The sequence below is a fragment of the Alosa pseudoharengus genome, unplaced genomic scaffold (assembly GCF_046254945.1).
Source record: "Alosa pseudoharengus isolate Yale_2024_CS ecotype anadromous, Long Island Sound unplaced genomic scaffold, YU_APseudo_1.1 YU_APseudo_1.1_scf_20, whole genome shotgun sequence".
Taxonomy (NCBI): domain Eukaryota; kingdom Metazoa; phylum Chordata; class Actinopteri; order Clupeiformes; family Clupeidae; genus Alosa; species Alosa pseudoharengus.
The window spans coordinates 32,020,980-32,047,008 of NW_027468664.1; the positions used below are offsets into that span (position 1 = coordinate 32,020,980).

A 26,029-nucleotide genomic window follows, 5' to 3' on the forward strand; every position below is an offset into this window, starting at 1 on the left:
CTTATTGATATTATAAGATTAAGGTACCTGCAGTAAAAACCAACCTTGTCCGATAAACATCCTATTTCAGCTTCAAGAAGAAATGGGAATTACATTTCATGTGAACATCATCCTATCCTTTTTAGACGTTCTCTGTGGTAAACTAGTCCTTATAGGAAGCGTCCATTGTTTTTCCAACCCACTTTTAACTTCCAACAAAATTACGTCTCACTGCAACGATGCGCCATCTAGTGGACAAACGACTACTTATCGCCAATACTGGAAATGCAGCCATGATGATGATGATGAATATTTATTTTTTTGGCTTTCTTTTAATCCTACTGAATTTGTAATTATGTATCGGCCGTTCTAATACCAATAGTATGTGGGTGCCTGTGTGTGTGTGCATGTGTATATGTGTGTACCGCCATCTACAGGCCAATGAGTGTACAGTCACTAAATGTACACATAACCTAATTTTTTTTGGACCCCCCCATGGATGAAATTCTACGAAACTTGGCATACCCCCAGAGAATGCCAGGTCAATCATACACATAAAATTTGGTGCAGTTCTGAACATCTTAACTGAAGATAGGGGCGATTAAAGCAGAATAATATTACATTTTCATTTTTTACCAGGGGGGTGCAAATCACAAATGAGTGATTATGGGCCAGGTTGATGTGGGCCCTTGAGACCAACATACCATAAAAGATTCTTCATCCTCGGTGGCACGGTTCAGGTAGTTATTTAGGAAAAACTGCTTTTTTTGCGGTTCGGGGGGCCCAGCACGGGGGGGGAGTGGCCGTAAAAGTCTAGTGGGGCTACATACCCACCAAATTTCATGTGCCCCGGTGGTTCGGTGTCCCGGGTATCGTTGACCAAAAATTCAGGAAGTAGATGACGGGAAAAAAAAAAAAAACTTTGACAATCCCTATATGACCGCTGCGGTCATAATGAGTGTGTGCATAGTGTGTGTTTGTTTTTTGTGTATATGTGTGCTTCTCTGTGTGTGTGTGTGTGTGTGTGTGTGTGTGTGTAGCTAACCTACTTGTCAGAGGGATGCACCTCTATGAAGTAGCCAGCAAATGGGCAGTAGATCTTGGGCTGCAGGGACTTCACCAGCTGGGCCTTATATTGGAGCAGCTTCCTCCTCTCCGTCCGGATGAAGTTTGCCTTCCAGCTCTCTATGGACATACAGTTACAGGGTTTACACAAGAATTATTATTATTATTATTAGGGCTGTCAAAATAACTGATTAATTATGATTAATTAATTTGAGAAAAAATAACTGATTAAAAAAATTAGTGCAGATTAATCGATTTCGTATGACCTTTGCCCCCGAGCCGTTCTAGTCAGTAAAAATTAGACTGTAAAATGAAGGAGAGAGAAGAAAACGTGCTGCCTGGATCATTGATTGGAACATTTTCTTTTAAAAAACAGCCTGATGGTGTTGATAAAAAATAAAGTGTTGAAAATAAAGTCCTCTGCAATGTCTGCAGCAAGGAATTTGCATATCACCGGAGTACATCAACTCTATAGTCGCACATCAATGCAAAGAAATAAGTGTTGACATTGAGGGGAGTGTTAATTTATTTTCATTGTGTCCCCTAGGTTATATCTTTGGCCTGAAATGCCTTGTATGTGAAAAAAAAAAAAATCTTCCCGAAGCACTTTATTTTGAATTTATTTGAATTTGAAGCACTTTGAATTCATTTCCTCAGCATATTAGGTCATATCATAGATTATTATGGCAATTATTTGAACAGTGAAAATAATAATAAAAGAGTTTTTGAACTTTAATGTCACTAATGCTGATTATTCAATGATTCATTTGAATTTAAATATTTAAAATACTTTCACAGCAAAAATTATATATGCAATTAATTTAGATTAATTAATCACAGAGTATTTAATTAATTAGATACATTTTTTTAATCGATTGACAGCCCTAATTATTATTATTATTATTATTTCTTCTTATTATTATTATTTTTACAAAGCTATAAGCAATGATACAAAGCTATAAGACCCTACAGGCTTTTGGTGTGTTGTCCACTGTAACAGTTTGTTGTTATTATGGTGTTGTAACTGATATGTATGTGTGGCCTTACCAGTGTACTTCCCTCCATGGAAGGTCATGGGAAAACCAGAGGCTCCTCCAGCAAAGTCACTCATCATCAGGTCCACCCCATGCGGCAGGCGACCCCCATTGGGCCGTGTGCAGTCCACCGTGTTCAAGATCATGTGACCTGTGGAGCCAAAGAAGTCAAGTTCATGTGATATTTGGGGATGGTGCCACAGAGCTCAAGGTCATGTGACCTGTAGGGGTGGAGCCAAAGCAGTCAAGTTCATGTGACCTTGAAGGTCACGTGAAGATAGAGTAAATGTGAAGTTAATAAGAACAGAAAATACCTTACACAATATTTATATTTATTACACAATTACCTTTATATTCAACTATTGTATAAATACTTTCATATTCAACTATTATACAAATACCTTTATATTCAACAATTATACAAGTGTCCATTTCAGGATGAACACCATCCATTAGAATCATGAATCTGAGGTGTTTGTCTACCTGAGAAAAACACAAACAAAACCCACACATTGTTTTAGTGTCTGAGAGTATATTTGTTAATATGAAGTTAAAAATAAAAGACAGTTTAGAAAAAGCAAAGCTGTTATGTAATAGGCACACACACACACACATAAAGGCTACATAAACACACACAAAACTATTCATTATTAAACACTTGCATTTAGTATATTTTACACACACACACACACACACACACACATAGGCTAAACACACACACAGCTATTCATTAAATACTTGCCTTTTGCCAGACACCAAAAGGAACCACATTGATGTTGGTAAGGCTCAACCCGCTGTTCTTCAGATACCTGCAACGTGGTCAGGTTACTGTTAATGCGTTGTTCCCTTTATATTTATGGTGTTGGCAGATGCTTTTAGCCTTACACAACTTACATTATAAGAACACTACATTAATTAAAACTAATAGTTTCAAATAAAGTTGAAAATATCAACAATGTTTTTAATATATTTGATATTTCATATATTGCTTATATGGATCTTATAAGCTGGATTAGTGTCAATATATATATCAGTACCGAAAAATATTTATATTCTAATCTATTCTAATACATTAATATAAGATTATACTGTATTAATATTTGAATATGTGGCTGAGATATTCATGTCCCTTACCAGAACACCGGTCGAGAAGTGTCTCCCACATATATGGGCAGGTCAGGTCGCTTTTCAGATAGGGTCTTTAGTGTCGGGTAACTAAAAAGTAGATAGTTTGTCAAGTGCTTTTACATTTACATTTATTTAGCAGATGCTTTTTTATCCAATTATGTCAATTATATTACATTGCTCAAGTGCACAATGGTTGAAGCCAGGATTTGAACCAACAACTTTGCAGGCTACTGCATGCTAGCCCAGCTCCTTAGCCACTACGCTACTACTGCATGCTAGCCCAGCTCCTTAGCCACTACACTACTACTGCATGCTAGCCAGCTCCTTAACCACTATGCTACTACTGCATGCTAGCCCAGCTCCTTAACCACTCTACTACTGCATGCTAGCCCAGCTCCTTAACCACTACTCTACTACTGCATGCTAGCCCAGCTCCTTAACCACTATGCTACTACTGCATGGTAGCCCAGCTCCTTAGCCCCTACACTACTACTGCATGCTAGCCCAGCTCCTTAACCACTATGCTACTACTGCATGCTAGCCCAGCTCTTTAGCCACTACACCAGTGGTCACCAACCTTTTTGAGCCCAAGATCCCTGACCTCGGCCCTGAACAAAAAAAAGATCTACAGTACCTTGAAGCGTGAAAAGAGAATCAATGCCAAAATACTTCCAATTTAAGGCCTTTTAGGCAAATGTATAAGGTCAAAAATATCACATCCTCCACCCCCTTATACAGGTGTCAATGAGATAACAGTTAACTAGTCTTTACTTACATGATTTTGATTTTCTAATTGGAGTAAGTGTTTGTGACAACACATCATGATACATTTGATAATGTTTGATCGCTGTTTTGGTATGAAGCATCTTTCACGTAATGATTGAATGTGCACTCTAGAAAGTGAAAGTAACCTATAGTAACCCAGCTCCTTAGCCACTGCACTCACAACGCCCCAGATTAAATAGTGTTTTAGAATGAAAGTATTGGAATTATATTCATTATAGTAATATATTCATTAGTAATATCCTGATATTTTTATCATGTGTTCTGCACATATAAGAGCACTTTTTTTTATTTCATTCTGTGCTTGTACTGTCCCTGGGTATTTCTGCGTTTGACTATGTGTTTGAGATGAAGGAGAATATCATGATTTCGCATTGCAAAGTTTGCTGTTCTGCACAGTGAGTTATATGTGTGTACGTGTGTGTGTGTGTGTGTGTGTGTGTGTGTGTGTGTGTGAAATAGTTTAGGGCCAATGTTTTTTTTTCCTAGACTAAAGCTATGGGTTGCTATGGGTTGATTTCTGTTTGATAGGCAAAGGTACACGTGTCTTACAGCCAAACCTTTTCTGATGCTCCATTTACAACCAAATGTAAAACAAATTACTTCCCTGACTGACTGACACTTCCTTCTCATTTACTGCCTCAAGCACTAGACTACTAGAGAGGATTGAAGCAGATCTTTGATACACAGTAAAGCACTAGACAGGTAGACCACATATTTAAGCAAAAGTAGAATCACTACTAGCTCTGCTATGGAATTTTTGGATTAAACGGCTATTCTAAAAAAACAACAGCGCTTTCAATGATCCTTCCTTTCAAAGATCCTTCCTTTCAAAGATCTTTTCTTTCAAAGATCCTTGCTTATTTGCTCTTGACAGACTAAGTACACCCCATCCCACCCCAGTACATCCCACCCCAACCCACCCCAATACAGCCCAGTACATCCCACCCCAGTACACCCACCCCACCCAAGTACAGCCATCCCACCCCACCACAGTACCCCAAAGCCCAGCTCAGTACACTCCAACCCTGGCTCAGTACAACCCTGGACACCACAGCCCAGCTCAGTACACCCCAGCCCACCACAGCCGAGCCATACTAGCCCGGTCCAACCCAGCCCAGCCCGGCCTACCTGAGGTGGTCTGAGTGCATGTGGCTGATGTAGATGAGGTCAGCGTTGCACAGCCTGTCCAGGGAGTCGGGCGGAGGCTCGTGCAGCAGCCACCAGCCACGAGCGAACGCAGGGCCCGTCAGCCAGGGGTCAAACATCATCCTCCGCTCACCCAACTTCAGCTCCATACATGCATGAGTGAGATACGTCAACTAGAGAGAGACAAAAAAGGGAGAGAGAGAAGAAGGGGGGGAGGGGGGGCAGAGATCGATTGAAATTGAGATGGGTTTTTTTTTTTTTTTCATTTTTTCATTGCCTGTGTAATTCGTTTTTTTCTGTGAATATAGTTATACTTCATTACCCCAACTTCATTATTTAACTACATATACTTTTCTTAAAATATCCTGGTTGTTCGTGGATAAATGTTACTTCATATGAATTCAGTTGCTACATTCCGAGGTAGCCTACTGCCAATCCATCAAAAACTTGCTGAAATATTGTGTTCCAATGCTTTCATGAACTCTCTCTGGACTTCTCCCTTGATTGTCTTAGATAAAGACAACTATGCCCTTACAACTAATAAAACAGATATCATTTCACTAAATCAGTGATTTAATACATAGGTGAGAAGTTAATGTAATACATTTTTTAACCTTCCCACCAACATAAAAACTTCCTGCAAGCGTATTGGTTTATTACGTTGGTGGGAAATGATTACATTGGCAGGATTATTATTTTTTAAAACATCCAGGTTTTTATTACATTGGTGGTTTATTACGTTGGTGGTAGGGGTGGGCGATATATATCGTCTGCGATAATATCGTGATTGTTGTTTTAACGATGTGCAATTTGACATTATCAAGTATTTAAATTACTTATGGGGAAAAAACACTCGAAATCACGCATTGAAGACTCATACATTCTCAGGAGGTGTATGCGGGAGAAGCCTGCTGCAGAGCAAGTGTCACGTGATCACTAGTGGGTTACAACATTGTCCCACGCACGCCTAATGTTTATTTTGTGCAGCGAGAGTAGCCTACTTGGGATTTTATGCGGATACTTTTGTCAAGTATCTGTTCAAGTAGCATTGATGAGACAGTCACGTTTTTTCCTAAACGGTATTATATGGAGAGAAAACATTAGCCTTTGAGTATTTTAATAGTCAGTTGTACACAAAGAACTATTCTCAAGTAGGCCTAACTCTTTTGTAAATGGACTGAAGTTCGCTGTAAATATCTACGTTTACCGATTATGCTAACGTTAGCATCTGTATGGGATTTCTCATATACATTAGCCATAAGCTAACGCATTAGTTTCTATTCTGTAACTTGGAATGGTAGCCTCTTGGAAGGCTAGTGCTCATAAACAAAACATAGAAGGAAATAACTGATATGTACTCTGTTGGTCTGCTTAGTTTTACAGTGAATCCTATGTAAAGGTTTGAAAGGAACTTCAGCCTCAGACTTTCTCTTGGGAAACTGTTAGGCCTATTCATCTTCTCTAATGTAGCTGGCTAGACCATGTCATTGCCACACACCCAAGTGGGGGCAGAATTGGAAATGTCATAGAGTGACAATGCATTGGTTGATTTGGTTAAAATGTCACAGGTTAGGTTATTGGTTATTATTGTAATGATGCTATTCATAAATAATTAGCGGTAAAGTAACTCAGACTTTAACAAAACATTTTTTTAAAGGATATCGACTAATTATCGTTATCGTCAAAATCACAAAAAAAATCGAGATATTATTTTTTGTCCATATCGCCCACCCCTAGTTGGTGGGAAGTTTTTACATTGGTGGGTGCTACACACACACACACACTCACGGTCACTTCACCGGGCTGCAGCTCCTGGGTCTCCATTGGGTCGGTGAGCCAGGGGTCAGGAGGATTCAGCTCCACAAGGTCCAGACCACCATCAGGGCCATCTGCCCACACGACCTCTGTGCATGAAACATCAACCACACACGCACACCACATACACACAATACAGCACACACACACACACACACACAATACAACAAAAACACACACACCATACACACAATACAGCACACACACACACAGAGACCAGTTAGACTACAAACTAGATGCAGGAGGAGGAAATCCAGATGTAAACAGGATTCAGACCAGATTCAGATTCTCATCTTATTATAACTGGATTTCCAGACTGTACAGGATGCTGATAAGATCACTACAACTGAGGTACATTCAAATTCTCTTATTATACGGCTCTTCACAATGCTAGTAGAACGCTCCATTGACTTGAATGGGATTTCCCAACGTTCTACGGTAAAATAAATTCATGTAATTATCGCTGCAAACATATAATTACCGCTGTCAATGGCAACGGGTTTTGTGCTGCTGATCATATCACTCCGCAAGTATTCCGGTCACTTCTTGCATTGGAACTTCATTCAAAAGTGAAAGCAGACGGTTGATCAGCTGTGTTCTAAAGAACGTGTGTTGCGAACTATTTGTTTCTCAGCAAAAGCCACGACGAAACGGTAACAAATAAGTGTAAAGAGACCTATCGTGGAGTTTATTTTTTCGTTTTGGCAGGTAGCCGTATAATAAGCGGGATAATGTATAGAACGCCGGTCATTATGGGAAAATAAGTCCCTTCAGGGCGAAACAAGACCCCTCCGCTGGTGCGTCAGGGTCCGGTTCGCCCTGTTGGGACTTATTTTCCCCAAATTCCCCGGCGTTCTATACATTATCCCTTACTTATTACACGGCTCTTCAGAGTGCTGCAGAAAGTTCCATTCACATGAATGGGCCTTCCCAACGTTCGGGCCTATGTTAAATCTATATAAATCACCGGCAAAGTATATAATCACCGCTGTCAATGGCAACGGGTTGATTAACGTCTTTCATATCCCTCCGCAAGAATTCCGTTCGCTTATTGCAATGGAATAAGCGAACGCTGCGCGTAGTGGTTCTGTTGTCCCTGTCGGGACTTATTTTATGATAATTACCGGCGGACAATACATTATCCCTTACATACATAACCAAATGTTTACAAACATTCAAATTCTCATACATAACCAAATGTTTACAAACATTCAAATTCTCATACATAGCCAAATGTTTACAAACATTCAAATTCTCATACATAACCAAATGTTTACAAACATTCAAATTCTCATACATAGCCAAATGTTTACAAACAGTTTTCTCTATTTGCTTAAATTTCTCTGCAAACATTTTCGAACACTTACAAACACTTTGAGGAGGTAGTTCTCCGCAAATATACATTGGAACTGGATGAAGGATTATCGTTGAAATGCTAATACCAAATTGTTTAAAATGTTACTGTTCAGACATTCATGAGAACTGTTTATGCTCGCCACGAACGTTGACCATTGTTTGTTCCGAATTTGAACACCTCAGGGAGCTCTGGCCACGAACGTTGGCCATTGTTTGTGGCAAATTTCAACACCTCAGGGTGCTCTGGCTTACCGAGTTCATCCTGCATGAAGCTGTCGGGGGGGTTGACGTACTGCATGGTCGCCACGTTGAGCTTCCAGTAGTGCTTTGTACAGCGGACCGTCCTGTCGCAGGAAGTAGAGATGTAAGCTGATCACACAAGGCAACTTTCTGAGCACCTCTTCGAGCAGTTTTGCTGGGGAATGTTACTGTGTATTGTAGTTCTGGAACACTTCCCTTTAATATTGGAAGTTTTTTTTTCTGGAGAACTTTAATCATCATTAGCCAAATTTTAATCATTGTCAGATCAGAACACATGGAACAGGTTTTGTGGTTGCCCAGCAACATTGCTGAAAAAGGTGGCCCAAGTATCCTCACCTTAAGAGTAGGGCGAGGCAAGGCAAGACACAAAGCACATCCCTCTCAGCGGTGATTCATTTTAGAAGCTCAGGCCAAATGCTCAGGGGGGTATTCCAAGTACGTGGTTTAGTGACAGACCTGGGTAAGTTAACTCAGAGTAAGTGCTAAACCTCCTAATAGAAGAGCTGTATGGCTTCATTCTCCTAATTAAACAATGCCACGGGGCTCTTGTTGCGGGAGGTGCACTTACTCTGAAAGCGCACGTTACTCTACTTGGAATACCCCCAAGAAAGCCTTTGAATTGGTTTAGAAGTTTTACATGCCATGATGTCATGGCTCCTGCTAACATTTAATTCAGGTTTCAGTGTCATCTGGTTTTGATATTTTGTCATGGAAAGGTTTTGATATTTGTCTGTGAAAAAAGGTGTTGCCCCCCGCCCCCTTCCACCAAGTGTTTATTGTTTATTTTCTCTGTTTGTTATTTATTGTTTATTTACTGCTGACCACCGACCGACCTGCCGTCCATGTCCTCGATGTCCTTGATGAAGACGCCTCCTTGGTGCTTGCACTGGTTCCTGCACGCGCGCAGCTGCCCCTCGCTGCTCTTGAAGATGATGTAGCACTTCCCGTCCGCAGGGCTCCTCCTGAAGTTGATCCCGTCCTTCAGTGACCCGACGGCTTCAGAGTCCAGGGTCAGCACGCTCTGCGCAACCTGAGATGCCATGGCAACAGCCGAAGCCTCCATCGAGTCTGTCGCAAAAAAAGGGCAACCATCTTCTCGTCATTTAAAACAAATATGTACTTCTTTTACCTTTTACCATTTTAAATATGCACGGGAGATACACACACACACGCACACACACACACAATTGCAAGTCAATAATTGTGGAGTTTGAAAGGGATGCAATTACACCAATAACTACCAAAATCCAATCAATGTTGAAATGTTAATGCAACAATTTATTGTAAATTAACTTCCTTCCTGTCAATGCTAACAATCATACAGATGCAATTGAAAAACTGTGCGAACATAGCCTACTCCAGTGGTCCACAAACTTTTTTCTTCAGAGGGCCAGCTCACTATGCCTGGCTCTAAGAGAGGGCCAGAGACTCGGAGTATGTCAGTAACCGTACTGTAAATAGTTTAGTGCTGTGTGAACAACAGCAGTCTACCTTAGTCGAATATTAATCCATTGCATTAATCATAGGCTATTGCAATCTAATACCATTGTTAGCTGTGTTTATTTTACATTGCCATCATGCCATATCAATATAAAATGTAGTTCAACATGAAAATAGCTCAAATGAAATAATACTAATAAAAATACTTTAAAGCATTCCCAAAAGTATATTTTATTCAAAATGTGTGAACTCTGAACTCTGTGTCTTTGCATACACAGCTCAAGTTGTGAACAAGCAATATCCTGCAATTAATTTAAAGTTCTCAAAACTATGACAGTTTTATGGTTCTATGGTCACTAAATACCCCTCTAAATACAGTAGCCATCAGAGGACAAAAATGTGTCATTTGTAGCGATACAATCTATCACATCAGGTAGGTGTGACGACCCTCTCTATTGCAGGTGTCAGTTGTGATGATAAAGTATGGCTCAACACACAAACTCTTCTCACTGTTTTTATTTCTCTGCATTCACAAATAAAACAAAGAATCCACTGAGATTAGACGATTGACGACTGCATACCCAAATCTCCAGCAGACCAGTTTCGACTGGATAGCATTGTCTATGCTATTCCTGAACATAGATAAAATAATGCATAGCTTGTTCAATTCAGTTTAAACAAACATAAAATCAGGGTTGGGTCAGATTACTTTGAAATGTAATCCATTACTGACTACAAATTACATGGCAATTACATGGCAATTTTTGTAATCAGTAACGTAATCAGTTGGATTAACAAAAACATGTAACGTAATCTGATTACTTTAGGATTACTTTTAGATTACTTCAATAAATATGTCCCTTAAAGCGATGGTTCGGAGTAATTTCACCCTAGGGTCCTTTGCACCATGACCCCGAGCCAAACACCCTCCCAGAACCTTTTTTCCCTTGGTCGAACCCTGGTCGAGTAGCGCTCATAAACTCCTGGTGCACTTACAAACTTTCTAATTCCTCGTTATTGGACTAAATGTCGTAGTTGTACTACTGCAGAAGTTTCGTACCATTCAGGGCATTATTAGTGGGGTAATTTACGAGATAAAAGTTGGTTCCATCATGACTGCAGAACGTCATTCGTTTCTGACGGCGCTACTCGACCAGGGCTCGACCAAGGGAAAAAAGGTTCTGGGAGGGTGTTTGGCTCGGGGTCATGGTGCAAAGAACCCTAGGGTAAAATTACTCCGAACCATCGCTTTAAGTAAAAGACACCACCACTGAATTGATGAAAGAATTCTCATTCTATTTTTCTCTTTATTATTTCATTACATCTAAGAAATGTCTTTGCTCCGAGTAAAGCATTCCTGTAGCGATGGAGTTTCTCAGACATTCGTCATGACAGAGCCAGCGAAAAAGAAGCAAAAACCGAGAAAACAGTAAGGAAATTGCCATTGCCAAACATAGTTTACCTTTAAGATTAGGAGGAAAAGATCAGGCAGTGTGCCGAGAGACCTGCCCCAATAGTAAATAAGTTAGTAAATAAGTTAGTAAGTTAAAAGATAGCCAGGCTATCATAAAAAAGTTGCATTGTTTGCATGATAAAATGTAATCAGGTAATCCCCAACAATGTAACTGTAATCTGATTACACAATTTTTTTATTGTAATCTGGGCTGATTATAGTTACTTGATTTTTGTAATCAGATTACGTAATCCAGATTACATGTAATCCGTTACTACCCAACCCTGCATAAAATCATGCAGAAGAAACAACATACAGAGTTGGCACACGTTTCAAACGTTGTGATCGTATAGTTTTTTTTCCATTGAATTCACAACAAGTATTGATTCATTAACAGTATAAACAACATACCTGCATGCACAAATAAAACAAAGAATCCACTGAGATTAGACGATTGACGACTGCATACCCAAATCTAAAGTATAAACGTAAAAGGAAATCAAGAAATTGCAAGTGTTTTCTTCATAAAGCTAGCTAACATAACGTGGCTGCCGCCAAAAAGACGTAGCCCACAATAGCTTGATTAGATACCATCTTAGACAACACTCTAGCATTACTTGCAGAAATTATCTATTAATACAACTTATGTATATACATATTTGAACCAGTGTATATAAAAATAGAGATTACAATAACAATGTAATATCATAATTTTGAAAGAATTCACTTTATGTAAGTGAGGTTATTTTCAACTCTGTTACATAGGCTGCTACATTGTTTGCAGGTAGGCCTACATTTCATTCCGTTTTCAATGGCAAACCTGAAATAGCGCCAAAATAACCACCAGTGGACAAAAAAAGCATTACATGTCTCCTGTTAAAGGTGCTCTAAGCCAGTAGTTCTCAAATGGGAGTACGTGAAGGCACTCCATGGGGTACGTGAGATTTTAACGATTAGAACCCGATTGACGCAAAGTCCATCAAAAAAAATACCCTTTCTTCACTGTTACATTGGTCCGCAACTGTTCATCGCAGCGAAGATGAAACCATTATTGCGGGACAGAGCAGAAGTGGGGCTTTCCAACGAGACCACGCACTTGTCTGTACGTTAAAGTATGAAGAAAAAAAATCATGAAATTAAATCAAATTGCATCATATTTACAGTCTATACTTCTCTGCGTTCACCTGTGCACCCATTACTCTCGTTTGAATTACTGGCGAACCCGTGAACGCATAGATATGGCAAGCATATCAGATGAAAGAGGAGACACGGGGCTATCCATTGGTACCAAGTATGTCGATCTTTCTGGCTTATGAAAACAGACGAAGTAACTGCAAAATAATAACGTCATGTACAAAAACCAACGCTGCACACCCATTACTCTCGTTTGAATTACTCGAGGACCAGTGATCGCATAGATATGCCATGCAAACAGACGAAGTGACAGCAAAATAATAACTTCATATAGCTCGACTTACCTCATGTTTTTGTCTGTTTTTGTGGCAAAGCATGTTTATAATCCAACGCTGTTGTGTGTTTCTCAATGGCAAATAATGTTCATAATCCGGTTTTGAGATCCTAGCAAATTCCTGCATGGAATCCAATTTAAGGCTCACATTGCATCCCAATTTGTTCGACAAAGAAACACCTTTTTTGCCTTTATTTTGTTCATGGCAATACAGTAAAAAGTTGTAGAGAATCATAGGTGCAGACACCATAGGCACACACTGGCTAACACGCAAACTCGGGTCAAGTCAGGTCAGATCAGTTCTGTCACAGTTCTGTCTAATCACTAAATAAAAAATGCCATTTATTTCTGTAAGGCGCACACCACATATGTCTGTAAATTGCTCAGCTCCAGAGAATTCCTCCACCATGGCAATGATATTGCCAGATTCAGGACAGTCTGCCCTACACACACATGAAATGCATGTAGAGCTATGAGCTTGCTGTGGTGAGATACATGTCAAAATATAAGAATTTTTATAATACACTTTTTATATTTTAATTCTTTAAAAATCTAAATAAAATCAATGCTAGTATTAATACATAAATATATATACATATATTTAAAAAGTAGAATCCATGCAAAAATACTTTAAAAACAATTATTTAATACATATTTCAGGAAAATATAAGTTCATAAAATGAATTTTATATTTCAGTAGGCTATTCAATTTCATTATCCTAAAAACCCAGTCACCCCCATACCAGGATGGTTCGACCCAACCTGTCACATGCCACCCGCCATCACCTGTCAATCACTGTCAAAACTCAAATGATGGAGTCGTGGTTGAAGCGTAGCGGTAATTCTTGTGCGCTGGTTAGGGGGTAATTGGCTGAAAAAATATTTCACAGGGGGTACATCACTGAAAAAGGGTTGAGAACCACTGCTCTAAGCCAGGGGTTCCCAAACTTTTCAACCCGCGACCCCCAAAATAACCGTGCCAGAGACTGGCGACACCCACTATCCCTGGATGTGACTCAAAAAATAAAATAAAATGTGCGCACCGGCCATATGGACTAGGCTTATCCAACCACGGGCTTAACGACAACACAAAAGAACAGAGCAGCCTGTTATGATTTTACATATAGAACTTTACTATATGATAAAAGCAGAATACCTTAGTCAAAAAATAATATCCATGTAACATGAGTGCAACTTTGAAACATTACTTTAATTTCCATTTTAAAGCAACACCAAAGCACTTTTCCTGTCGCACGCACGCTATTTGTTTATCCAGCACTGGTTTTGGAAATAATTTCTACAGACAAGGTAGAGTACGTTGCATTATTTTATGAAAGTATGATGTATTGCGACATCAGAAGCAAGTCAAATTTGTAGTTTCTTATGTCTCATTCCATCGAACTACAGATCCGCTACCCGATCTGGCAAACTTGCATAGTGCGGTTATAGCCGATAGATGGTCGCGAAGAGAATGCAGTGCCGTTCACCCTGTTACAAGTTGATGATTTTGGAAACAATATTTTAATGTACAAAAAACTCTTTGGTGTTGCTTTAACAGAAGAATATCTCAGTCAGGGTAATATCCACAAACTGTTGTAAACATATATTGTTGCTGCGCAAATTTACATTTTGGCAACTATGTTTCAGCGTTAATCTCATCTAGATGGATGGAACACAGCAAGTCCATTCTTGGTTTAATTGTGGAGACGGCCACCCGGAGACCATCCTCCACATTTAGACGCGATCTGTATTTGTTTTTAATATATGTCAGTGCAGAGAAAGTCTTTTCGCACAGGCATGTGGAGCCAAACAGCGTCAGTACATCCATCGATAGCTGTGGATATTCCCTCTCGACTGAACTCAGCAAGCGTCTACAATCTGTCTTTAAAGTGCGGTCACATGACAGCTCAACCAGTGCGTCCTCCATGCCGGCTGACAGATGACTTGCGGTGGTTACAGTGAATGGTGATCTTATCCAGTCATAATTTTTCTGAATTTTATTTTTTCCAAATTTATTTGATTTATGGAAATCATTTCGCGACCCACCCCTCGCCGTCCCCCACTTTGGGAACCCCTGCTCTAAGCGATGCCACGTGTTTTTAGGCTAAAACATTTTATGTCACTTACAGCAAACATCACCTCACCATCCACTAGCTGCCTGTGTCCTGAATACACTGTAAAAAAACATGATCTCTGTGCACAGCTAAGGCTCCAAAAACGGCAACGAAAACAACCTGGGCAAATCTAGCCCATAAAGACATAACAAACTGTTCCAGCAAATCACAGGAGAGTTTCAATTGCACGGGAGCAGCACAGGAGGGAGGGGGAGGAAATTGCGAGCTAGCTCTCTGTTTTGTTTGAACATCATAGTTAACGTTACCCAGCATCGCTTAGAGTACCTTTACTGTAAGTCTCGCCATAGAGGATGAATAGGGGAAATTAAGGACATCATAGTTTGACGGTGTCGTAGGCTACTCCTGTGCGGGCCGGATGCTACAGTATATACCACGGACATGTTTTGAGGGGCCAACCAAAATGAGGTGGTGGGCCGTAGTTTGGGGATCACTGGCCTACTCTGACAATGGTGTGCCTGTTTGTCTTATTTATTTATGTATCTATCTCATCATGTGATTATCATTTGTCATCAGCACAGGCTTGTCGCTAATCAGTCACTGCTAGTAGGCTTTTGCATAAGAATTGATGTCCACCATAGCAACAGAGCCTTTTTCTTATCTTATGAGCTGTCCTTTGTCCTTAATCAAATTTAGTCTTTTGATTTTGAATACCTTTTAAGAGATAAGTGTGACTAGGAGTACTTGCTAACATAAAAAAAATGCTTTTTGTAAAGGCCCATGCAAGGTTGTAAAAATTGAGGTAAAACAGATTTTTGTCCCAGGAACTATTAGGCTTGAATGGCATAGCTGCATTCGGACACAACGGTTCTAGGAACACAGTTCTAACTACAGGCTACCCTAGAACTACATAGTTCTACTAACTACAGGCTACCCTAGAACTACAGTTCTACTAACTACAGGCTACTCTAGAACTACACAGTTCTACTAACTACAGGCTACCCTAGAACTACACAGTTCTACTAACTACAGGCTACCCTAGAACTACACATATCTACTAACTACAGGCTACCCTAGAACTACATAGTTCCTGGGGCTTCTTTTCCTGTTTGCGTCCACACAGTAGGAACTCTGAGATGACTTAACACACATTAGTAGCCAAATTATTACATGTCCATGAGGTAATGAAACAAACAGCATTGCTATTTAGTCACTAGCTACTGAAGTTTATTGACAAACTAGAAGCTCAAAAAGCATTTAAAAAAGAATCACTATTGTTACTAGATAGATAGAAAGATAGATACTTCATTGATCCCCAAGGGGAAATTCAAGGTCTCAGTAGCATACAGACATCACACACAACTAGGGATGTAACGGTATGAAAATTGAACCTCACGGTTATAGTGACCAAAATTATCACGGTTTTCAGTATTATCGCGGTATTTTTTAAAATATGTTCAGAAAGCACTGATGGGCCTACACAAGCTGAAATAGTTTCAAAAAGTGTCCCGTTCATTTTTTCCTTGGTCATGTGCTATATGCTTATAGCTTAACTTACCCTACCATGACTTGGAGTTTGCTATTTCTGTTATTTGGATCCAATGAGTGAGACCAAAGTAAATGTTCAAAATAAAACTTTAGGCTACTGTATTCTCCTGATGACATGAGAGGAATGGGTTTAATGTGGACGCGAACATAGAAAGACTCAGAGTGGCTACATGATACAGTGCACGTTTTGCGGTGAAAATGTTCCACCTTTTAAAATCAGGTGTAGCCTAATCCGAATCCCAGTTAAAACCATCAATTAGACTAACAGAATCAGTAGGGTGCCAGTTTTGTTTCATTGTACCAGGCCTACTGTATGTCAAAAGCAGACTCGGATGAAGCTGGGAGGGATTAAACACATGGTATCCACACCGTGGTAATCAACCACGATAATTATGATATTTGAAATGAAAACGGTAATTGTTATCGTCAACATTTTTATCACGGTTTACCATTATACCGGTAATCGTTACATCCCTACACACAACATGCACTTGCAGCAGAAAAAGTAATATAAGTATATAAATATAAAAAAACTCCACTGCACAATAGAGACAGAAGAAGATAAAAAAATACTAAATACTAAATAATATACTAAATAAACTAAATAAAATCAAATATCCACATAGTGTGCTTAACTCATTGAATGTCAAGCTGTTTTCAGAAGCTTTGTCCTAGAGTGCCAGCAATCTAGACCATTGTTGATGATTTTTGTACAGCCACAGCATATTCTGTGTTATAGCTATGAACACATACAATGGCTCGTTTGAAAGGTGAGACTTTAAGCTCTCAGAGGGTGCAAACCGTCTATTTCTACACGCTTCTGTTCCTGAGAAATCGCAAGCTAAACAGTGGCTACTGTAGTTTTCATCAAAATCGCTGTTTTTTTTTTCTAGAAATGGAGATATGAAATTATATGAAATATGAAGTGTTGCCTGTAAAGGTTCCGGGAAGTGACCTAGCGAGACCTGGCGAGACTGCCACGTAGTGATAGACCCACGAAAATGGCCTGGTTTTGAGCTGACGTGCATGCGTCACTGATTCGACCCAAAGCGGCAACCGAGTTATGATAAAATGTCCAGATAAAATGTCCAGATTGTGCGTTTTCATGAGTTTTCGATCGTCATATATTTCATTTCCATTCATCACAGAGTTCCCAAAATCACATATAAGGTGTGTTAGAGTGTCTAGTTTCGTAATTTAAAAAAAAGCTAAAAACGTAATATCACGTTTTTGGCACTCAAGGCATGGGAAGGAAAAACTTAATATTACGTTTTTGGCACTCAATGAGTTAAGAGTGTGTCCATGAGAGGACCAGGCGGGGGTGATACATGCTACGTCACCAATTTTGATGAAACTCAGCCAGTTTGAAGGGTCCACCTAAAAACTCAAAAAGCCAAAATAGTACAAAATTTGAAAAACCCCAGGGGGAGTTAGGGCCCCCTCCTTGTTTTAGGCCAAAAAAACCTCAAAAAACGGCCCAAAATTGCATAAAATGTTGACATCCCTCCTGCTGTCAGATTTAAACACAGCAAAGTAGCAATCCATGCCATCAAAGGTCCATCCAAGGTTAGTTTAAAACTGGAGTTACAAGCCGTAAGGTGTGACGGGTGTCAGTCCAGGGCTGCATGTGTCCACTATGTCACATGCCTTTTGGCGAATACCCAAAAAATAGCAATATTCAGACCTGAATATCTCCGATGAGCAACCTCCTTTTTTCAAAATTCTTTCTGCACATGAAAGGGCCATCTGTGGACTTTATAAATCAAAAGAAAAATGCTCGGCCTTTTTATTATTTTTGTCACTGTAAGCGCCTAAATAGTGTGGGTCAAATAGGTCATTTATGGTGGACAAATGAAGGGTTCAGATGCAAAAGCCTCTAAATGCCACCGACGTCAAAAATGGGATAAAGATGGTGAGTGAATGCTCTCCTCACATAGTATACGTTAATCAAATAATTTAACTTCAAAACCCACTAAATAACACTCTCTTCCTGGTCTGAAATATCATTTCTATGCAAAAACCTATAGGAACCGGATTTTAAATGCTCATTTAAAAGAAATGTGGTCAGACGGATTTAGAGGGTTTTGCATCTGAACTCTTCAAATGGAGATATAGTATCATCAATCATGTCTACTGATCAAATCCAAGCTAGATTTAATGTCCTGAGTGCAATATATTCCTTAAGGTAGCTCAAAATGACATCACTGGGTGACATACACCAGTACACCTGTAGGTCTAATTTTTGCAAATGTGATATCTCCAACATATCTCAAGGCTAGAAACAGTCACTTGGACGTAAATAATAACTTGTAAGATTTTGGTAGCCAAAGGTCAAGGTCAATGTGACCTTATGTACATCCCATTGTGGTGAATAAACCTCTAAAAATCCCCCCCAACACTTTGGGAAATTAGGGACTGTTCATTATATATTTAAGGGGCCACTGGAAGGATTTTGAGTGCTTCAGTCAAAAGTTACATGACCCTCCCTTGCCTGCAATTTTTTTTCAATGACCCTCTTAACCAACCTCTGCTTTCTGATCTTACACATCACACTCCACCAACATGGTGGCCATTTCAGTAGATTTACTCACTAACATTGTTGTGGAAACACAATAACCATGGAAACTAAATGCACACTTCCTGCATAACATTACTTTAGACACTAAGTTATCAGCTAGTATTCACATGAAATAAAAAAATAAAACATTGAGACCATTCAACAAAGCACACTGGGTAATAACAAATTCAACACATGAACTGATTGCTATGGAGTCGTCTCTAGGCTTCCTCAGTCATTGTATATTTTAGCATATAGGTAAAGCTGCCGAAGCTGAAAATTATCCAAAACTCCATTTCTCAGACGAGTGTCAATTTGGGAGCTTGATTGCTACCACTGCTTCCTTCTCAAATGCCTTGAAAAGGCTGTTTGCACAATTTCACAAATAATCACAGGGACCGAAACATACCTAACATGCCAACTTGTTCCGGGTTCATCACGTATTTTACTTTCCCCCCGCTGTCTTGCCGTTTTAATTTTTTTCCGTAGAATATCCTATATTTTAATACTCTCATAACATTAACCCTGCCCTCGGGTCTGTCTCTGTGTTGCCCTGTTGCTACCCCCTTGCACTTCCAGCGAAACAGATGTCTTCAAATCATCGTTTTGCTTGCTTGAAGGCGAACTTAGAGTGATGTTAAACTATTTAAAGGAACCGTATGTAAGAAAAATATTTCAATTAATCATAAAATGGCCCTGATATGTCACTAGACATTAAGAAATCATGTTCATTTCAAATACTTATATCACTGCCAGGATATTGTCATTTAAAAAGTGAAGTTGCAGCCCTCAACTGTTGTTGATGTTGTGTTTTGTCATGTCATGTTGTGTTGTGTTTTGGCCTGATGCGCCACCCTCCACCTATCTACTAATCACGAAGTCAGTAGTGTTTCGCCATCCGCGTTGGCAACCTGGAATCGAGGGGGAGGGGATACACCGCTCTTCAGTATTTTGATAGTGATTGCAGTACCAGTTTTGGCCACAATCTTACATATGGTTCCTTTAAGTTAACGGCGTGGTTGTCGTGCATGATTCATAGGCGCTTGCATAGTGTTCGGCCGTATGTGTACATGCGCACCTGCCTACCATCAGGCTACTCAGCTACGAGTAGAGAGAATTTCCCGTTTGTATATTCACTCAAAGTTGGCCTACCATAACTTACCAACTCTGCACTGTAGATCATGTACTGGCTATTTATACTTTTCTGTGAAATAACCAAATGTATTTGTTCAACTTTATGAAGCAGAATTACACACTATAGGCTACTTCGAACGTAACACATTTTTGTTTGCGCAGAAGAGAGAATGACGGCGATTAACAAATTGCAATTGTTGCTGGTTACCAATAAATACTACATATTTTTGCAAATAACAAAAACAGAAAGGATGGGCAGGAACAAGGTCAATTGGTGGACATGCTTGTCAAAACGTTAGGAGCTGGATGTGTGGATGAATGAAGCACAAGTATGCTTTACTAATGTTAAGCATGCACACTGTTTAAAGTTACACGGTAAACTACAAGTAAACCAAAGGTAAATTTAGCCTTTTTAGGGCTGTATAAAGTTGACCAAATGAATATACCGGTACTCTGTTGCTATACTACTGTCTGCAACCCAACGTTAATGGGGACGAATGTTGCCATTTTCCCGTATTTTGGGTGAGAAACCCGGGAAATCTCCCTTATTTTCAATGTTCAATGTTGACAGCTTTGGAACAAAAGAGAGCGTAGTATGGCGCCAGAAATCACAATCGCTCTAGAATCTTAGTGCCTAGATGACCCTCAGTCTCCACTGAGTCTCTACGAGAGCCACAGCGCGAGGCCTTTATTTTACTCCCTAGGCTGCAAGAAAAAAGAAAATGATCCGAAGTCTCTATTAAAACCACTGTATCAGTTTACACTGGCACCGCATTACTACGTCCGATAAAAGCATTTTCTCCTATTTAATCACACCCCAAGGGTGCAATACCGGACTGAGAGGAGACTGTGAAGGTCACCTTCACTCTCACGGGAGGGCCACTGTCACAGAGTGACGGACAGTAAGTGGAACTAATAATTAAGCCACTGCCTCCCACACGGACGAGTTAAGGGGCGGTCTGTCATAGTTGCCAATACATGGTCCTGGACAACCGTCGGAAAAGCAAGCTCAGCAGCCGCTGGGAAACCACACCATACGTGGTGGTGCAACGCTCTGGGCCAGACATGCCAGTTTACCGAGTACGACCCGAGGGAAGATCAGGGCCGGACCGCACATTGCACCGCAACCAGCTACACCCCTGCCCAGACTACCCAAGACCATCCCAAGAGGCGCAGCAGCAGGAGCCCCTTCCACCGAGGCCACTGATGGCATGGGCCTGGGCCCCTGGACGAGTGGAGCAGACAGAGGTGGAACAAGACGCTGAGCCAGGACCTAGCCGGCCACAGAGAGCCAACCAAGGGAAGCCCCCGGAGAGGTATGGCACCTGGGCCTCTTGACTATGTCCTCGGGACGAGTACATACAAGTGGGGGAGGATGTCACAGAGTGACGGACAGTAAGTGGAACTAATAATTAAGCCACTGCCTCCCACCCGGACGAGTTAAAGGGCGGTCTGTCATAGTTTGCAGTAAAGCCTGAAGTAATTAAGCAACAATGGCGTACAGGTGTTGGCAAGTAAAGGATAGCCGTGGATTGGAGAATGGGGCGGGAGTGCACGCTTTTAATGATGTTAACTTTGAGTCTCAGCAGAGAAAGCAGGAGGACGAGTCACTGGCAAGCACGGGGAGAAACAAAGGCAGAGCCACGCCGAGGATATTCACTGAGCCGCACCGAAGGCATTTACACTGGCCGCCGGACTGTAACGAAGCAAGAAAAGAAACCATACACGGGGTCTAGCGTGTTACGTGAAACAGACGAGGGACTGAAGACGCCACGGACTCTCCCGGCTGGGAAGCTAAGTAGCCATTCTTTCCTTGCATGATCGATTGTTTTAACTGGATGAACTAGCTGTCTTAATTGGAAACGAGAAGCTAGCCATTGCTGTGCTGATTGAGTGAATTGTACGTGTGGCACCCGCCTGCTTCGTTGAACTATCCCTCTGGATTTAAGCCAACGCAGTCCCCTCGGAGGCGCTGGCCTGTCCATCTGCACTGATGTGTGTTCTAGCTAACTAGCTGACGTATGGCTACTGTTTGTTTACCTCACTAAGTTTCCCCATACCTGGATTTAAGCTAACGCTATCTCCCTGGAAGCGCCGGCCTGTCCATTCTCATTGGTGTGTGCTCTAGCCAGCTAGCTTGTATAGCAAATACCTGCTTACTCCATTGAATTGCCTTACCTGGATTTAAGCTAACGCTATCTCCCTGAAAGCGCCGGCCTGTCCCTCCCTATTGGTGCGTGCTCTAGCCAGCTAGCTTGTATAGCTAATATCTGCCTACCCCATTGAATTGCCCCTACCTGGATTTAAGCTATCGCTGTCCCCCTGGAAGCGCTGGCCTGTCATTTCCCATTGGTGCGTGCTCTAGCCAGCTAGCTTGTATAGCTAATATCTGCCTACCCCATTGAATCGCCCTACCGGATTTAAGCTAACGCTGTCCCCTTGGCAGTGCTGGCCTGTCCATCCCTATTGGGGTTTGCCCTAACCTGCTAACCAACTTGTGAAGAGTATCTGCTTGCTGTATTGAACTGTCTCTACCAGGATTTAAGCCAACGCTGTCCCCTTGGAGTGCTGGCCTGTCCTCCCTCATCACCACCGAACCCCATGGTGATGTTAGTCCCAGGGCCGCCACCTGGGAGACCGAAGTCCACAGCCTGCCGTAAACCAAGACACGATTGAGAACCACAGTGTGCTGTGACAAACACAGAGTGACCCCCCCCCTTCACATTTGCCGAGTGTGACCAGTGTGTGTGTGTGCAGTGACGTTCCACAACAGGGTGAATCCTACGGTTGCAGTGAGTGACCTCTAACCCGCAGGCTGTGATCAAGGCCCCTTTGGTGAAGTGGCAGCAAGACGACAACCCCCGCTGCAACTAGAGGTGAGCTGGCCTGGAATATTGAAAGACCGGCTTCCAAGTGGTTGACCCTGCCTGATTGTCCCTTTGCCTTCCCTTCTAGTCCGGGGCGGTGTGGTCGCCGAGTTGGAGAGTGTGGCCAGAGACTCCCAGGACCGAGACAGTGCTTTGGCCCTCACAAGGGTTCCGCACCAGCGAGTTTGCTTTTAAAAATAAAATTGTATACTTTCCTACTAAACGCTGGCCTCTGCTCGGGTTTTATTGGTGGGTGTGGTTGCTCCTTGGGGTAGATTATAACAGGGGCAAACAGCGCCCCCTAGCGGTCACACCACTGTAAATGTCAACGCACTGTTCAAAAAGGGAAGTGGTGCTTATGCATGCAGTACATTCAGGAGAGCCCAGCCCTGTTATTCTCAGTTTGGGTATTGTGACTTCTGCTATTCTAAAATAATCCTTTTCTGGACAGAGTTAATGAATAGACCATGGGCGTAGATTTAGGGTGGGACGCTAAGGACTAGTCCTAATCAACATTTTAAGATGACAAAATTGTCCCCACCAATATTTTAGCGAACTCATTGCTGCTGATCATTCCGATAGCCAGCACGACAGTACAAGAAACATCATTTGATTGAATAAAAAAACCGAGGGGGAGGGGGAAAGGTTATCTGACACGCACGCTACACGCACGGAGAGTGTCAAGGCACAGGCTACTTTGCACTGGCAGCCAAGCGAGCGGCTGTGTCAACGACAACGGTAAGTTAGGCCTACTGCCAACACATACCCCATAAAAGGCCAGAGTAAAACATTTTGATATTCCCTTTGCCTTTCATAATGTACATGTTTGCCCCTTTTTGTGGTTTGTAGATTTGTAGCTTGAATTTCCCCTTGGGGATCAATAAAGTATCTATCTATCTAGATCAGCTATGCCACCCAAAAAGAAGAAAGGGGACATAATACGCTTTTTCATTATGCAGTCGAAGTAGGCAAAATAACTAGCCATACAAACTGGTGACCAGGCTTTCATTTTACTGTTAGGATATTACTCAGGATATTGTCACAGCTAAACCTAGCTTCTGTAATCTTTCAACCAAAGTTAGGAGTCATGTTGAATAAGGGTGTGCCGCACGGATAGTCGCATATCACAGAATATAACTCACCATCACTGACTGTTTATGGGGCTACCAATCTGGCAGTCGCAATAAACAATGGATCCAAGACATTTTCCTGTTCCTATATTCTGTTTATGTAGGCTACTGTATTTGTGAAGGTGCCTGCACAATGCAAAGAAATAAAAGATAAACTATGGTGCATTTCCATACTCATAGAAGTGAACATTGCGAGACACCAGATATCTCTTCTATGATCTCATCCCAGAAACATTTTCTTTGACTTGTTAGTTTTTTGAACATGTATTTTATTTATTTATTTATTTTACGTTCTACTTAAAGTGACAGGCACTCAATTCGATTTAGCATGATGATATTAAAGACAAGGGTAGCCTAATAATTTAAATATCAATGTGATGTATTCAAATTACTAAATATGTTTAGCTATTAACCTTTTGAGGAGTACGGTCACAAATATGTGATCAGATGCAGCTGGGCCCCTGGGAGTACGATCACAAATATGTGATTAGAACGTTTTCAAAAAAGGTTCTATAACATGACGCAACAATTACCCTTAGGGAATTTTCTGCCATGAAACAATTTTAAGAACACTGAAACTATAGAACGTTCACGTAGAATTCTAGAAGGAGCCAGGAAAATAATTCACTCTCTGGGGAACGTCATTGTCTTAAAGAATTCACTCCTCAACAGGTTAATAATTATGCAAATCATAAAATACTATAAATAATTAACAATATAACGTTTGTATGAATTAGAAATAGAAACCTATGACAACCATCACTTTCTATGTGTGTGTGTGTGTGTGTGGAGGGTCAATCAAATTCTATGATTGCCACTGATGTGAATGATCTCACAAATCACACAAACCAAATCAAATGTTAAAAAAATCCCAAAAGTATCGAAATTGAGATTCTTCACTTACTATTGGTAGCCTATTGAAACAATAATGTCCCGCCCACAGCCGATTCCGTAAGTAAGAATCCAATAGAATTTAAAAGTCTAAAGTCTAAAAATCTAAGTTTGCCATCTTAACATACCGGAGAGTATCCGGGTATCCGGGCATGTCCGGGAGTATCTCCCTCGAAAAAAATGTGAGATTCTGATTGCTAAACACACCATTTTAAAGGAGAATTCCGGTGTGATATTGACCTAAAGTGTATTGAAACATGATACCGAGTGTGAATGTCTCATAGCCCATCTCGGCTTGTCCCCTGCACTCCAAAATCTGGCGCTAGTTAGCCGATGCTACCAACAGCTTTTTCAATTGTGGTGCTTCGGCATCGGGCTAGCCATGCAAATAAATCACTGTTTTACACCATTTACGAGGCTCAATGTATCTCCACACTTCATTGGTAGACTTCCGAGGGCCCTGACATTGCTGCTACTGGAAGAAACTGGAATCCATGCATTTCCACTGAATTATTTTTGGAATCTGATCCCTTATCATACCTGTTCATTCTTACTCATCGCTCGACTTATCGTGACTAAATTCAAGATGGCTGCAAACGCTAAACTTCGTGAAGATACTGTCTGTATAAATCGTCTTGTAAGTAAACTACCAGTGCTTTTTCAAAGTTCTCAATGTCTCGTTTTAAATGTCAGGGCCCTCGGAAGTCTACCAATGAAGTGTGGAGATACATTGAGCCTCGTAAATGGTGTAAAACAGTGATTTATTTGCATGGCTAGCCCGATGCCGAAGCACCACAATTGAAAAAGCTGTTGGTAGCATCGGCTAACTAGCGCCAGATTTTGGAGTGCAGGGGACAAGCCGAGATGGGCCGGATGTCTCATACGTTCACACTCGGTAT

General features: G+C 41.0%; 1 protein-coding gene and 1 long non-coding RNA gene across 2 annotated transcripts in view; one reads left to right on the top strand and one right to left on the bottom strand.

Annotated features, from left to right (window-relative positions):
* LOC143136507 (cytidine monophosphate-N-acetylneuraminic acid hydroxylase-like) overlaps positions 1 to 9,612 on the bottom strand; it is a 33,875-nt gene extending 24,263 nt beyond the window's left edge. Inside the window, exons 1-9 of the mRNA XM_076297228.1 lie at positions 9,404 to 9,612; positions 8,562 to 8,653; positions 6,927 to 7,042; positions 5,121 to 5,311; positions 3,213 to 3,293; positions 2,821 to 2,887; positions 2,480 to 2,561; positions 2,092 to 2,229; positions 1,029 to 1,164 (exon numbers count right to left, since the gene is read on the bottom strand). Coding sequence (XP_076153343.1) covers positions 1,029 to 1,164; positions 2,092 to 2,229; positions 2,480 to 2,561; positions 2,821 to 2,887; positions 3,213 to 3,293; positions 5,121 to 5,311; positions 6,927 to 7,042; positions 8,562 to 8,653; positions 9,404 to 9,612 — 1,112 coding nt within the window. The remainder of the gene's footprint in view (positions 1 to 1,028; positions 1,165 to 2,091; positions 2,230 to 2,479; positions 2,562 to 2,820; positions 2,888 to 3,212; positions 3,294 to 5,120; positions 5,312 to 6,926; positions 7,043 to 8,561; positions 8,654 to 9,403) is intronic.
* Positions 9,613 to 23,067: 13,455 nt separating this feature from the next.
* LOC143136754 (uncharacterized) lies at positions 23,068 to 23,332 on the top strand. The gene is made up of 2 exons (XR_012989433.1): positions 23,068 to 23,118; positions 23,198 to 23,332. It is a non-coding gene; the product is annotated as an uncharacterized LOC143136754 (long non-coding RNA).
* Positions 23,333 to 26,029: the final 2,697 nt, after the last annotated feature.